The sequence below is a fragment of the Oncorhynchus clarkii genome, chromosome 20 (assembly GCF_045791955.1).
Source record: "Oncorhynchus clarkii lewisi isolate Uvic-CL-2024 chromosome 20, UVic_Ocla_1.0, whole genome shotgun sequence".
Taxonomy (NCBI): domain Eukaryota; kingdom Metazoa; phylum Chordata; class Actinopteri; order Salmoniformes; family Salmonidae; genus Oncorhynchus; species Oncorhynchus clarkii.
In genome coordinates, this window is record NC_092166.1 from 36985008 (window position 1) to 37001513 (window position 16506).

Sequence of the window (16506 nt, forward strand, 5' to 3'; positions counted from 1 at the left end):
TCTTTGACAATTTTTAGGGCTTTCCTCTGACACCGCCTGGTATAGAGGTCCTGGATGGTAGGAAGCTTGGCCCCAGTGATTTACTGGCGTGAGAAGGTATGGCAATAAATAGGCCGAAGTAGCAAAGTAGTTACAATTTAGCAAATTAACACTGGAGTGATAGATGAGCAGATGATGATGTGCAAGTAGAAATACTGGTGTGCAAAAGAGCAGAAAAGTAAATAAAAACAATATGGGGATGAGGTATTTAGATTGGATGGGCTATTTACAGATGGGCTATGTACAGCTGCATCGATCGGTTAGCTGCTCAGATAGCTGATGTTTAAAGTTATTGAGGGAAATATAAGTCTCCAGCTTCAGCTATTTTTGCAATTTGTTCCAGTCATTGGCAGCAGAGAACGGGAAGGAAAGGCGGCCAAAGGAGGTGTTGGCTTTGGGGATGACCAGTGAAATATACCTGCTGGCGCGCATGCTACGGGTGGGTGTTGTTATCGTGACCAGTGAGCTGAGATAAGGCGGTGCTTTACCTAGCATAGATTTATAGATGACCTGGAGCCAGTGGGTCTGGCGACGAATAGGTAGTGAGTGCAAGCCGACCAGAGCATACAGGTCGCAATGGGGGGTGGTATATGGGGCTTTGGTGATAAAACGGATGCCACTGTGATAGACGGCATCCAGTTTGCTGAGTAGGGTGTTGGGGGCTATTTTGTAAATTACATCTTCAAAGTCGAGGATCGGTAGGGTAGTCAGTTTTACGAGGGTTTGTTTGGCGACGTGAGTGAAGGAGGCTCTGTTGCGAAATAGGAAGCCAATTCTAGATTTAATTTTGGATTGGAGATGTTTAATATGAGTCTAGAAGGAGAGTTTACAGTCTAGCTAGACGCCTAGGTATTTGTAGTTGTCCACATATTCTAAGTCAGAACCCAGAGTAGTCCAGAGTAGTGATGCTAGTCGGGCGGGCGGGCAGCGAATGGTTGAAAAGCATGCATTTAGTTTTACTAGCATTTTAAGAGCAGTTGGAGGCCAAGGAAGGAGTGTTGTCTGGCATTGAAGCTCGTTTGGAGGTTTGTTAACACAGTGTCTAAAGAAGGGCCAGATGTATACAGAATGTTGTCGTCTGCGTAGAGGTGGATCAGGGAATCACCCGCAGCAAGAGCGACATCATTGATATATACTGAGAAAGGAGTCGGCCCGAGAATTGAACCTTGTGGTAACCCCATAGAGACTGGCAGAGGTCTGGACAACAGGCCCTCCGATTTGAGACACTGAACTCTATCTCAGAAGTAGCTGGTGAACCTGTGAGGCAGTCATTTGTGAAACCAAGGCTATTGAGTCTGCCGATAAGAATATGATGATTGACAGAGTCGAAAGCCTTGGCCAGCTCGATGAAGATGGCTGCACAGTAGTGTCTTTTATCGATGGCGGGTATGATATCGTTTAGTACCTTGAGCGTGGCTGAGGTGCAACCGTGACCAGCTCGGAAACCGGATTACACAGCGGAGAAGGTATGATGGGATTCGAAATTGTCAGTGATCTGTTTAACTTGGCTCTCAAAGACTTTAAAAAGGCAGGGCAGGATGGATATAGGTCTATAACAGTTTTGGTCTAGAGTGTCACCCCTTTTGAAGAGGGGGATGACTGCGGAAGCTTTCCAATCTTTAGGGATCTCGGACGAAATGAAAGAGAGGTTGAACAGACTGGTAATAGGAGTTGCAACAATGGAGGTGGATCATTTTAGAAAGAGAGGGTCCAGGTTGTCTTGTCCAGCTGATTTGTACGGGTCAGGTTTTGCATCTGCTATCTGGATTTGGGTGAAGGAGAAGCTGGGGAGGCTTGGGCAAGTAGTTGCGGGGGGTGCGGAGCTGTTGGCTGGGGTTGGGGTAGCCAGGAGGAAAGCATGGCCAGCCGTAGAGAAATGCTTATTGAAATTCTCGATTATTGTGTATTTATCGGTGGTGACAGTGTTACCTAGCCCCAGTGCAGTGGGCAGCTGGGAGGAAGTGCTCTTATTCTCCATGGAATTTACAGTGTCCCAAAACTTTTTGGAGTTAGAGCTACTGGATGCAAATTTCTGTTTGAAAAAGCTAGCCTTAGCTTTCCTAACTGACTGCGTGTATTGGTTCCTGACTTCCCTTATAAGTTGCATATCGCGTGGACTATTCGATGCTAGTGCAGTCTGCCACAGGATGTTTTTGTGCTGGTCGAGAGCAGTCAGGTCTGGAGTGAACCAGGGGCTATATCTGTTCTTATTTCGAATTTTTTTGAAAGGGATATGCTTATTTACAGTTGGGCAAAAAAATATTTAGTCAGCTACCAATTGTGCAAGTTCTCCCCAAGTTCTCTAAGATGAGAGAGGCCTGTAATTTTCATCATAGGTACACTTCAACTATGGCAGACAAAATGAGGGGAAAAAATCCAGAAAATCACATTGTAGGATTTTTAATGAATTTATTTGCAAATGATGGTGGAAAATAAGTATTTGGTCACCTACAAGCAAGCAAGATTTCTGGCTCTCACAGACCTGTAACTTCTTCTTTAAGAGGCTCCTCTGTCCTCCACTCGTTACCTGTATTAATGGCGCCTGTTTGAACTTGTTATCAGTATAAAAGACACCTGTCCACAACCTCAAACAGTCACACTCCAAACTCCACTATGGCCAAGACCAAAGAGCTGTCAAAGGACACCAGAAACAAAATTGTTGACCTGCACCAGGCTGGGAAGACTGAATCTGCAATAGGTAAGCAGCTTGGTTTGAAGACATCAACTGTGGGAGCAATTATTAGAAAATGGAAGACATACAAGACCACTGATAATCTCCCTCGATCTGGGGCTCCACGCAAGATCTCACCCCGTGGGGTCAAAATTATCATAAGAACGGTGAGCAAAAATCCCAGAACCACATGGGGGGACCTAGTGAATAACCTGCAGAGAGCTGGGACCAAAGTAACAAAGCCTACCATCAGTAACACACTACGCCGCCAGGGACTCAAATCCTGCAGTGTCAGACGTGTCCCCCTGCTTAAGCCAGTACATGTCCAGGCCCATCTGAAGTTTGTTAGAGAGCATTTGGATGATCCAGAAGAAGATTGGGAGAATGTCATATGGTCAGATGAAACCAAAATATAACTTTTTGGTAAAAACTCAACTCGTCGTGTTTGGAGGACAAAGAATGCTGAGTTGTATCCAAAGAACACCATACCTACTGTGAAGCATGGGGGTGGAAACATCATGCTTTGGGGCTGTTTTTCTGCAAAGGGACCAGGACGACTGATCTGTGTAAAGGAAAGAATGAATGGGGCCATGTATCGTGAGCTTTTGAGTGAAAACCTCCTTCCATCAGCAAGGGCATTGAAGATGAAACGTGGCTGGGTCTTTCAGCATGACAATGATCCCAAATATTGGCAACGAAGGAGTGAAGGAGTGGCTTCGTAAGAAGCATTTCAAGGTCCTGGAGTGGCCTAGCCAGTCTCCAGATCTCAACCCCATAGAATATCTTTTGAGGGAGTTGAACGTCTGTGTTGCCCAGCAACAGCCCCAAAACATCACTGCTCTAGAGGAGATCTGCATGGAAGAATGGGCCAAAATACCAGCGAAGACTTACAGAAAACGTTTGACCTCTGTCTTTGCCAAAAAAGGGTATATAACAAAGTATTGAGATAAACTTTTGTTATTGACCAAATACTTATTTTCCACCATAATTTGCAAATAAATTCATTAAAAATCCTACAATGGGATTTTCTGGATTTTTTCTTTCTCATTTTGTCTGTCATAGTTGAAGTGTACCTATGGTGAAAATTTACAGGCCTCTCTCATCTTTTTAAGTGGGAGAACTTGCACAATTGGTGGCTGACTAAATACTTTTTTTGCCCCACTGTAAGATGGTGAGGAAATTACTTTTAAAGAATGACCAGGCATCCTCGACTGACGGGATGAGGTCAATATCCTTTCAGGATACCCGGGCCAGGTCGGTTAGAAAGGCCTGTTCACAGAAGTGTTTTTGGGAGCATTTGGCAGTGATGAGGGGTGGTCGTTTGACCTTGGACCCATAGGCAGTGAGGCAGTGATCGCTGAGATCCTGATTGAACGCAGCAGAGGTGTATTTGGAGGGCAAGTTGGTCAGGATAATATCTATGAGGGTGCCCATGTTTACGGATTTAGGGTTGTACCTGGTGGATTTGTTGATCATTTGTGTGCGATTGCGGGCATCTAGCTTAGCTTGTAGGACTGTCGGGGTGTTTGTTAACATATCCCAGTTTAGGTCACCTAACAGAACAAACTTTGAAGATAGATGAGGGGCAATCAATTCACATGGTGTCCAGGGCACAGCTAGGAGCTGAGGGGTTTGGGATGAGTTATACTGCAGAGTGAAGGAAAAGCAGCCAACAAGGGCTCAGCATATGTGGGAACTCCTTCAAGACTGTTGGAAAGCATTCCTCATGAAGCTGGTTAAGAGAATGTCTAGAGTGTGCAAAGCTGTCATCTAGGCAAAGGGTGGCTACTTTGAAGAATCTCAAATATAAAATATATTGTTTAACACTTTTTTTAAGTGTTAGTACATGACTCCATATGTGTTATTTCATAGTCTTGATGTCTTCACTATTCATCTATAATGTATAAAATAGTAAAAATAAAGAAAAACCCTGGAATGAGTAGGTGTCTGAATTTGACTGATACTGTACATACATTGCCTTGACTTAATCCACATGTTGTGTTAAAGCCTGAATTCAAAGTGGATTACACAGTTTTCGTATCTCACTCATCTACACACAATACCCCATAATGACAAAGTGAAAACTTGTTTTTAGAAATTTTACAGAAATATCTAACTTACGTAAGTATTCACACCCCTGAGTCAGTTCTTTGTAGAACTGTAGGTCTCTATCAGCTTTGAGTCGTCTTGGGTATGTCTCTATCAGCTTTGAGTCGTCTTGGGTATGTCTCTATCAGCTCTGAGTGGTCTTGGGTATGTCTCTATCAGCTTTGAGTCGTCTTGGGTATGTCTCTATCATCTCTGAGTGGTCTTGGGTATGTCTCTATCATCTCTGAGTGGTCTTGGGTATGTCTCTATCATCTCTGAGTGGTCTTGGGTATGCCTCTATCAGCTTTGAGTGGTCTTGGGTATGTCTCTATCATCTCTGAGTGGTCTTGGGTATCTCTATCATCTCTGAGTCGTCTTGGGTATGTCTCTATCATAACTTTTTCAATGTTTCACTATTTTAATTGGTATGAAATTCACTTAGTCAATTCACTTTATTGCCAGCAATATTCCACCCTGCATACCACTACTGGCTTGCATCTGAAACTAAGCAGGGTTGGTCCTGGTCAGTCCTTGGATGGGAGACCAGATGCTGCTGGACGAGGTGTTGGAGGGCCAGTAGGAGGCACTACTATTCAATGGAATATTAAAATATTCCAATGCCCCAGGGCAGTGATTGGGAGACATTGCCCTGTGTAGGGTGCTGTCTTTTGGATGGGATGTTACACGGGTGTCCTGACTCTCTGAGGTCATTAAAGATCCCATGGCACTTATTGTAAGAGTGTCCTGGCTAAATTCCCAATCTGGCGCTCAAACCATCACGGTCACCTAATAATCCCCAGTTTACATTTGGCTCATTCTTCTCCTCTCCCCTGTAACTATTCCCAAGGTCGTTGCTGTAAATGAGAACGTGTTCTCAGTCAACTTACCGGGTAAAATAAAACATTTATTAAATAGTAGGATGATCCTCCACTGGCAATATTTCATCAGCCATTAACCAGTGTGCTTTGGAGTGATGATGGCCAGAATCAACATGATATTCTGTACATCATCTGACTCTGAAGATCTTCCCTCAGAGACCAGGCCATTCCCCAAACGATTTAATTAAATGTCATATTGCATTCCGTCTTTGTTGTTCATTTGGTGAAGCCTGGACTTGATTCATCTGACTAAATGAACCAGGCACGAAGGCTACACTCCAGCCCACTAAACTTAATGGTCTTTAAATATAAATAAAATGCATTAGTGGAATGATGAGGTATTCCAGCCTAATATATCGATGCAATTCTTGATTTCAGTCCATGCTCGAACTTCTCCAACACAATACTAACTTATTACATTGGCTCTGTACTACTGTACTCCACTCCCATCTAAGTGGCATGTTACCATGGAGTTCAGTTCATGTGTTTGAGAAAGTATTGATTTTTAAATGAAACATGGAAGGTCATGTTGGCTTTGCCTCCATCTGGATAGCTTTAACAATCCAGGGCTGGAAAAAATAATTTTACTGGATGTTGAGAGAGGATTGCAGAAGAATACTTTTAGCAAGGTGATTAGATGTTTGTTAGGTTTAATGTGTGTCTAATATTGACCCGTTTGTAAGTTAGGCTACCAAAGTTCCTGAAACTTCATATCATAGTTATGACACTGTGATTACAGATTAGTACAACTAGTCAACTTTAGACGACCTTGGATGTGTCTGACTGAAACATCGTTTACATAACTATATATTAATCTCCCTCTCCTGTCCCCAAGCATGGAGATCCCCAGTATCCCACGGCTGGCAAAGCTGTCATCAAGGGGTCGTCCTCCAAAACAGGCCCACCCCCAGGAGACTGCCAGGACCACAGCTACAGCCCCTGAGAACAACAAACACAGTAAGTGACCTCTGATCACAACCATGCACAGTCACTGTGCACAGGCTTTGTTTCAGCACAGCTCTCATGAGAGCGTTTGGAAGGGAGAAGGGCATTCATTGACACGGCTGAGTTGGGCGGTAAAAAGGGCTGAGTTGACAGGAAAAAAAGGAGGAACGTGGAACATTATGACTAAATATGGAGTGAGGGGAGGTGAGGGGAGGGACACAAGCCTTCTGGAATGTCTGATGAAGGATAAGAAGGTGCACAAGAAAAAACAGGAGAAAAATGTTTTCTCCCAGAACTTTTGGAAGGGCTACAAGAAAGAAATTGAACGTGAGGATGTACCTGCGGTGAGCACCAACGAGTTCAAGCCTTGTCCTGGTGATGACCAGGATGATTCTGGTCCAGTGGGAGTGAGATTTGTGGAGAGAATGGATCCTTGTATTCTGACTGATCCATATGTGGTGTCAGGTTGGTTGGAGAAGAGGTTGGGAACTGGTGAGTTGGTGAAAGTAACTCGGAAGTGAACTTGAGGATTTATTGTGTTTCTTCTGTCCAGAGGGCGCGCTGTACCACACGACTAGGGACAAGAACTGTGAATTGCTCTCCGGAGCAGGGCGCTGTTGAAAGGAGTGGTAACGGGGGTGTCATTAAGTGTTGAGGTGGATCAGCGGAAATGTGTCAGTGCAGCCCGCAGTTTGGTGCTATGCAGACCCAGTGGAGAGCGTGGTGAAGACATTGTCTGTCTTGCTGAGTTTTGATGCAGAGTGTTCGCCCGACAAGGTCAAGTTAGGATGTCAGTTATCCCATGAGAGATTTTGTTCCGAAAATACTACTGTTTTAGGTACCAAGCTTATGGTCATGTTGCAGGAGTGTATAGGAGGAAGATTCTTAGATGTGAGTAGTGTGCCAGAGGGCATGAGACAAAGAAATATGTAGTATCCGTGGAGAAAATTGTGTTTGTTAGATGTGGGGTTACCCATGTGGCCAAAGATCGGCGATATCTGGTGAAAGAAAGGTAGGTTGAGTTTGCCAGGTTAGTACAGAAAGTGTTGTATGCTGAAGTAGTGAAGGGGGTGTTAGAGGAAGATGGGTACAGGGTGAGGGATCCTGAGGATTTCTGTAAGTAGGCAGAGACCAATAGAGAGTGGTGGGAAGAATATGTGACCAACCAGCTCAAATCAGTCTTATGTAGCAACATTTGAAATTGTGTTTTTTACATTGGATAAAAGAAGAGACTGAGCTACAAAATCGTATATCATACACTACAGGGAAAGTCATTTTGCTTTGAAAGTTGGATAAACTTGTAAACTCACTTTTGAGAAAATGGCCTTTGAATATTTTGCTACTACAACTGGAGAACCCTTTTTTGTCTACACCCATTCAGCATCGTTCACACCCTTTTAAGCTTCAGCCTCACCCATCCTCTTTAAGGGTCGATCCGAGCGTTCTGTACTAACAACAGAAGTCAAGCACCCAAGTTAACTTGCTAACATTGGCTAGCTACATTGGCTAGCTACGAACACCCCACTCTGACCATTTTACTCACCGTAGCAGAGCTGGTTAGGCTGTTTTCATGTTATCCAGAACATTGGTGACTGTAACTGTGCTGCTGGAAAGAATGTAATTACGCTTTTTTTGACACCGGCCATATTCAACGGAAGTTGAGCATTTGTAAATTCATCAGTTATTCTGCACTCTGGTACACTCAGACGAGAGGTCTCTGAAATCGGAGTAGATGGCCAGACTAAATTTACGAATGCACCCAAGATGGTTACTTGCATAGTGGAGTCTTTTGTTAAGACGTACTGTAGCTAGCTAGGTAAACAATGAGCCATAATATCAACTCATGACGTTACTACCCTGCATGAATCTGCAGGTAGCTAAACAACCAGGTTCAATGTTGGCTAGCTAACATTAGGCTATAGCTAGCCATGCAAATAGCTCTGAGATACGAATAATAAGATACACGAAATGTTAGCTAGCGAGCCAGCCAGCTAAAGTTAGCTAGCTTGATCAACAATGAACCATAATCCCAACTCATGACGTCACTACCCTGCATGAATCTGTAGATAGCTAACCAACCATGTTTAATGTTAGCTAGCTAACATTAGGCTATAGCTAGCCATGCAAATGGCTCTTTCTGTTAAAATTAGAAATGTGTCATATCTAAAAAATGTAGCTAGCTAGACTATCTTACCCGTATACATAATTCATGGACGAATGCATCTGCCGGATGCCATATTTGCCCTTTGTTTGAAGATGTAATCCGGAGACAGGTGTGTTCTCCTTAGCTATCATACTCGAATTCCACTGATTCCTCGGTCCTCCAGAAACACTTATGCAGTTTTAATACACAATAAAAAAATGTAAAGCCATGTTAGACTGGATTACCTACACATACTGACCAGCTCAAATATACAGAAACGTGCTATATGGCAGACCAATCCAAACGCATCTCTCGGCATGTCCAGCCCACTCATTATCTCAGCCAATCATGGCTAGTGGGAAGGTTGGTTACTTTTTCTGTGGCTAAACCAACTAGGCTCGTAATTTAAAGATTGTATTCGTATTTACAGATGTCATACAAGTTTGTTATTAAGGCACATGAACGTTTATGTTCGAGAAGGCATTTAAAAACGCATTTTGATAAAAGTTTACGTTCAAACGGTTCTCCTGTGAAGTGGTGACCTGCAACATATGCCTATTTTCCTGAAACGGGTCACATATGTGCTTCAGTAAGGTGGGTTTCTTAGTATTCATAGCCTTGGTAGTCAACTGTACTGCAGAAATGGAACGTAAGTCACAGAAAATAGAGGTCGTGGTGGCAGCTGCAGAGAAGTACTTGGGATTGCGAGGTTTTACTGCAGAGGAGTTGCAGGGGGTGTTGAGTGGTAGTGTTGTGTCCTCCCAGACTGTTGACCTGGAGTAGGATTAGTGAGGGTTAAATGGTGGAATGAGGTGGTGTTTTTTGTTTGTTGTTAGGACTAATAGTTGGCAGGGTAATTTTCCTTCTTCACAATTTTGTTCTATCGTATCTTAAAGTATAATTGATTGTACTGTAGGTGGCGGCAATTCACCAATAAGTGTAGTCTGCCATTAAACCTTAAAGAAGAAGAAGACAGTTTTCATGATGTGAAAGGGTCCTGCTCCAGATGGACAGTTTGATGTTACCCCATTAGACATATTGTTGATGTGAATGTGTTCTGATATGTTATATAGCTAGTTATTCAGAAGTGATAATAAAGTGAATCAGTTGTTGAAGTGAAGCTTTTGGTTCACCTGGGTCCTATTTGGATATTCTATCAGTCAGTAACCTATCCGTTTGGATAGTGAGCAAGTCTGGATGGAGTAGACTGTGGAATCTAATTCCTATCTAATAAATCAAAAGATCATGATGACTGCTAAAACAATAAGACACACTTGGAAAACCAGGCCTTCTCTAATATGAACCAGTTGTTTGGTTGCTACAACACAGTGTCTCAGGCCAGACCAATGAGAGTCCACCAGGTTCCTACACGTCCTAGGAATATTTATTTATGTTAATAATATTCAGCTATGTAACGTTACTGTGTGTGTGGGTGTGAGCATGCTCCTCATGATGTCTAACTGCTGTTTGCCATAGTGAGAGGTCTAATTTTGCAGGACAGATTTTGCAATTGGGAAAAAGGGAAAAATAGTTTCCCTATGTAATGTTACTGTGTGTGTGTGTGTGTGTGTGTGTGTGTGTGTGTGTGTGTGTGTGTGTGTGTGAACTTCAGCCAAAGCATTACTAAAGAAATGGAAAGCATGACAATACAGTAGTGTATGGTCTTGGGTAGTAATTAGATTAATTTTCTTGATCATATGCACTTACATTGGAGTTAGTGATGGCATGGAAGCAAGGCATTGAGGGGAGTGTGTGTGTGCGTTCGTGTTGTGTGTTTATTTTTAGGCTTGGGCCGTTTATACTGTATACCGGGGGGGGGAATTCTTTTAACTATAAGTTAAGTATAACTATAAGAAATCTAAGATGTGTCAAATAAATGATATCAGATCAGGGCTCCCGCTATGCATTTGGTTTGCTAATTGTCTAGATGTCAAGATCAAGCTTCTTGGTTACAACAGAGACATTCAATCCTCTCCTGGATCAAGATCCTTGTTGTCTAAATTGTTTGTGCGCCCCTTGTGTGCACATTGGGTTATACGTTTGGTAATGATGGAGTGTGTGTGTGTCATGAGAATGAGGCTGTATGTCCTTATTCCCCCTCCCTGGAAATGTAATGTATACTAAAATAAGCAGTGAATACAAATGATGGTCCAAAATGACCGACACATTATATTAATCCATAATAATACATAAACTCGGCAAAAAAAGAAACGTCTCTTTTTCAGGACCCTGTCATTCAAAGATAAATTGTACAAATCCAAATAACTAAACAGATCTTCATTGTAAAGGGTTTAAACACTGTTTCTCATGCTTGTTCAATGAACCATAAACAATTAATGAACATGCACATGTGGAACGGTCGTTAAGACACTAACAGCTTACAGACGGTAGGCAATTAAGGTCACAGTTATGAAAACTTAGGACACTAAAGAGGCCTTTCTACTGACTCTGAAAAACACCAAAAGAAAGATGCCTAGGGTCCCTGCTCATCTGTGTGAACGTGCATTAGGCATGCGGACTGCAGATGTGGCCAGGGCAATAAATGTCAATGTCTGTACTGTGAGATCCCTAAGACAGCGCTACAGGGAGACAGGACGGGACAGCTGATCATCCTCTCAGTGGCAGGCCACGTGTAACAACACCTGCACAGGATCGGTACATCCGAACATCACACCTGCGGGACAGGTACAGGATGGCAAGAACAACTGCCCGAGTTACATTAGGAATGCACAATCCCTCCATCAGTGCTCAGACTGTCCGCAATAGGCTGAGAGAGGCTGGACTGAGGACTTGTAGGCCTGTTGTAAGGCAGGTCCTCACCAGACATCACCGGAAACAACGTCACCTATGGGCACAAACCCACCGTCGCTGGACAAGACAGGACTGGCAAAAAGTGCTTGTCACTGACGAGTCGCGGTTTTGTCTCACCAGGGGTGACGGTCGTTAAGATTTGCGTTTATCGTCGAAGGAATGAGCATTACACCAAGGCTTGTACTCTGGAGCGGGATCGATAAGGAGGTGGAGGATCCATCATGGTCTGGGGCGGTGTGTCACAGCATCATCCTACTGAGCTTGTTGTCACTGCAGGCAATCTCAATACTGTGCTTACGGTCACCACGGTGGATGTATGTAAATCATTCTCTGCTTCTTCTTATTTTGAACTGATAGGAGTTCAATCTAGTGTGGTCGTCTGCTGTAATAGCCGATCCGTCACAAGGATTGATGGGTTGTGCATCCCAAGATGCCGTTCCCCAAACCACTGTTGTACTGCGCTGCTGTTTGTCTGTTTGTGGCCCGCTTGTTAGCTTGCCCGATTTTGCCATTCTCCTTTGACCTCTCTCATCTACAAGCTGGCACCGATGATCATACCACGATCATACCACGCTTAAAGTCGTTTAGGTCAGTAATTTTACCCATTCTAATGTTTAATCGAACAGTAACCGAATGCCTCGATGAATGTCTGCCTGCTTTAAGAAGCAATCCACGGCCACGTGACTCTGTAGGAGCGATACATTTTTGTGAACGGGGTGGTGTACCTAATAAACTGACCAACAAGTGTACACTAACGGTCAAAAGTTTTAAAACACCTACTCATTCAAGAGTTTTTCTTCATTTTTTACTATTATCTATAGTCGTGGGCAAAAGTTTTGAGAATGACACAAATATTACTTTCCACAAAGTTTGCAGCTTCAGTGTCTTTAGATATTTTTGTCAGATGTTACTATGGAATACTGAAGTATAATTACAAGCATTTCATAAGTGTCAAAGGCTTTTATTGACAATTACATGAAGTTGATGCAAAGAGTCAATATTTGCAGTGTTGACCCTTCTTTTTCAAGACCTCTGCAATCCGTCCTGGCATGCGGTCAAATAACTTCTGGGCCACATCCTTACTGATGGCAGCCCATTCTTACATAATCAATGCTTGGAGTTTCTCAGAATTTGTGGGTTTTTGTTTGTCCACCTGCCTCTTGAGGATTGACCACAAGTTCTCAATGGGATTAAGGTCTGGGGAGTTTCCTGGCCATGGACCCAAAATTTCAATGTTTTGTTCCCCGAGCCACTTAGTTATCACTTGCCTTATGGCAAGATGCTCCATCATGCTGGAAAAGGCATTGTTCGTCACCAAACTTTTCCTGGATGGTTGGGAGAAGTTGCTCTCGGAGGATGTGTTGGTACAATTCTTTATTCATGGCTGTGTTCTTAGACAAAATTGTGAGTGAGCCCACTACCTTGGCTGAGAAGCAACCCCACACATGAATAGTCTCAGGATGCTTTACTGTTGGCATGACACAGGGCTGATGGTAGCGCTCACCTTGTCTTCTCCAGGACAAGCTTTTTTTTCCAGATGCCACACAATCGGAAAGGGGATTCATCAGAGAAAATGACTTTACCCCAGTCCTCAGCAGTCCAATCCCTGTACCATTTGCAGAATATCAGTCTGTCCTGATGTTTTTCCTGGAGAGAAGTGGCTTCTTTGCTGCCCTTCTTGACACCAGGCCATCCTCCAAAAGTCTTTGCCTCACTGTGCGTGCAGATGCACTCACACCTGCCTAATTCCATTCCTGAGCAAGGTCTGTACTGGTGGTGCCCCGATCCCGCAGCTGAATCAACTTTAGGAGACGGTCCTGGCGCTTGCTGGACTTTCTTGGGCACCCTGAAGCCTTTTTCACAACAATTGAACCGCTCTCCTTGAAGTTCTTGATGATCTGATAAATGGTTGATTTTGGTGCAATCTTACTGGCAGCAATATCCTTGCCTGTGAAGCCCTTTTTGTGCAAAGCAATGATGACGGCATGTGTTTCCTTGCAGGTAACCATGGTTGACAGAGGAAGAACAATGATTCCAAGCACCACCCTCCTTTTGAAGCTACCAGTCTGTTTTTCAAACTCAATCAGCATGACAGAGTGATCTCCAGCCTTGTCCTCGTCAACACTCACACCTGTGTTAACGAGAGAATCACTAACATGATGTCAGCTGGTACTTTTCTTGCAGTGCTGAAATGCAGTGGAAATGTTTTTGGGGGATTCAGTTCATTTGCATGGCAAAGAGGGACTTTGCAATTAATTGCAATTCATCTGATCACTCTTCATAATATTCTGGAGTATATGCAAATTGCCATCATACAAACTGAGGCAGCAGACTTTGTGAAAATTAATATTTGTGTCATTCTCAATGCTTTTGGCCATTGCTGTACATTGTAGAATAATAGTGAAGACATCAAGTCTATGAAATAACTTGTATGGAATCATGTACTAACCAAAGAACTGTTAAACAAATCAACATACACTACTGTTCAAAAGTTTGGGGTCACTTGGAAATGTCCTTGTTTTTTAAAGAAAAGCACCATTTTTTTGTCCATTAAAATAACATGATATTGGTCAGAAATGCAGTGTAGACATTGTTAATGTTGTAAATCACTATTGTAGCTGGAAACGGCAGATTATTTAGGGGATATCTACATAGGTGTACAGAGGCCCATTATCAGCAACCATCACTCCTGTGTTCCAATGGCACGTTGTGTTAGCTAATCCAAGTTTATAATTTTAAAAGGCTAATTGATCATTAGAAAACGCTTTTGCAATTATGTTAGCACAGGTGAAAACTGTTCTGATTAAAGAAGCAATAAAACTGTCTAATTAGACTAGTTGAGTATGTAGAGCATCAGCATTGGTGTGTTTAATTACAGGCTCAAAATGGCCAGAAACAAAGAACTTTCTTCTTAAACTCGTCAGTCTATTCTTGTTCTGAGAAATGAAGGCTATTCCATGCGAAATTGCCAAGAAACTGAAGATCTCGTACAACGCTGTGTACTACTCCCTTCACAGAACAGCGTAACCTGGCTCTAACCAGAATAGAAAGAGGAGTGGGAGGCCCAGGTGCACAATTGAACAAAAGGACAAGGTCATTACTGTGTCTTGTTTGAGAAACAGATGCCTCACAAGTCCTCAACTGTCAGCTTCATTAAATAGTACCCGCAAAACACCATTCTCAACGTCAATAGTGAAGAGGCGACTCCGGGATGCTGGCCTTCTAGGCAGAGTTGCAAAGAAAAATCTATCTCAGACTAGCCAATAAAAAGAAAACATTAAGTTGGGCAAAGAACACAGACACTGGACAGAGGAAGATTTGAAAAAAGTGTTAGACAGACGAATCTAAGTTTGAGGTGTTCGGATCACACAGAATAACATTTGTGAGAATCAGAAAAAATGAAAAGATGCTGAAGGAGTGCTTGACGCCATCTGTCAAGCATGGTGGAGGCAATGTGATGGTCTGGGTGTGCTTTGGTGGTGGTAAAGTGGGAGATTTGAACAGGGTAAAGGGTATCTTGCAGAAGGAAGGCTATCACTCCATTTCGCAACGCCATGCCATACCCTGTGGACGGCGCTTAATTGGAGCCAATTTCCTCCTAAAACAGGACAATGGCCCAAAGCACAGCTCCAAACTATGCAAGAACTATTTAGGGAAGAAGTAGTCAGCTGGTTTTCTGTCTATAATGGAGTGGCCAGCACAGTCACCGGATCTCAACCCTATTGAGCTGTTGTGGGAGCAGCTTGACCGTAAGAAGTGCCCATCAAACCAATCCAACATGTGGGAGGTGCTTCAGGAATCATGGGGTGAAATCTCTTCAGATTACATCAACAAATTGACAACTACAATGCCAAACCTTTGAACTTTAGTGCATATTTTATATTTGAGATTCTTCAAATAGTCACCCTTTGCCTTGATGACAGCTTTGCACACTCTTGGCATTCTCTCAACCAGCTTCACCTTGAATGTTTTTCCAACAATCTTGAAGGAGTTCCCACATATGCTGAGAACTTGTTAGCTGCTAGCTTGTTAGCTGCCAGACTATTCCCAAACCATCTCAATTGGGTTGAGGTCGGGGGGTTGTGGAGACCATGTCATCTGATTCAGCACTCCATCACTCTCTTGATAAAATATCCCTTACACAGCCTGGAGGTGTGTTGGGTCATTGTCTTGTTGAAAAACAAATGATAGCCCCTCTAAGCCACAACCAGATGTGATGGCGTATCGCTGCAGAATGCTGCACAGTCCTTTGAGTCACTACGGTCAACAGTTCTTGTGACTCTTGGTTCACATGTATCTGTAGATAGGCCTGACATATGTCTATCTTACTAAACGTTTGTCCTCCATCTAAACCAGAAAAGAGTTAGTCAATTGAGGGGTAGTAGATATTTTTCAGCAGTCAAGACTGGGTTAATGGTGACTTTGAAATCACCACAGAGTCTGAGTGAGACATATTTTTTTATGACTGGAAGAACGGGTTCCATTCACTAACATTCACTGGATCCAATTCTCCACTCTCCACTGGTCTGTTTCACTAACATTAACTGGATCCAATACTCCACTAGGCTGTTTCAATAACATTAACTGGATCCAATACTCCACTCTCCACTAGTCCGTTTCACTAACATTAACTGGATCCAATACTCCACTCTCCACTAGTCTGTTTCACTAACATTCACTGGATCCAATACTCCACTCTCCACTAGTCTGTTTCATTAACATTCACTGGATCCAATACTCCACTAGTCTGTTTCAATAACATTAACTGGATCCAATACTCCACTCTCCACTAGTCTGTTTCACTAACATTAACTGGATCCAATACTCCACTCTCCACTAGTCTGTTTCACTAACATTCACTGGATCCAATACTCCACTAGTCTGTTTCAATAACATTAACTGGACACAATACTCCACTCTCCACTAGTCTG

At 43.1% G+C, this 16506-nt stretch overlaps 1 protein-coding gene across 5 annotated transcripts in view; it reads left to right on the forward strand.

The window, feature by feature from the left end:
* Nucleotides 1-6512: 6512 nt before the first annotated feature.
* The window catches only part of LOC139376318 (zinc finger protein 512B-like), a 75982-nt gene continuing 65988 nt past the window's right edge, over nt 6513-16506 (forward strand). For all 5 annotated transcript variants that reach the window (XR_011627902.1, XM_071118708.1, XM_071118710.1 and 2 more), the window contains exon 1: nt 6513-6633. Coding sequence is in view for 4 of the 5 variants with exons in the window: in XM_071118708.1 (XP_070974809.1) it covers nt 6513-6633 (121 nt within the window). In the remaining variant the exon portion in view is untranslated. The remainder of the gene's footprint in view (nt 6634-16506) is intronic.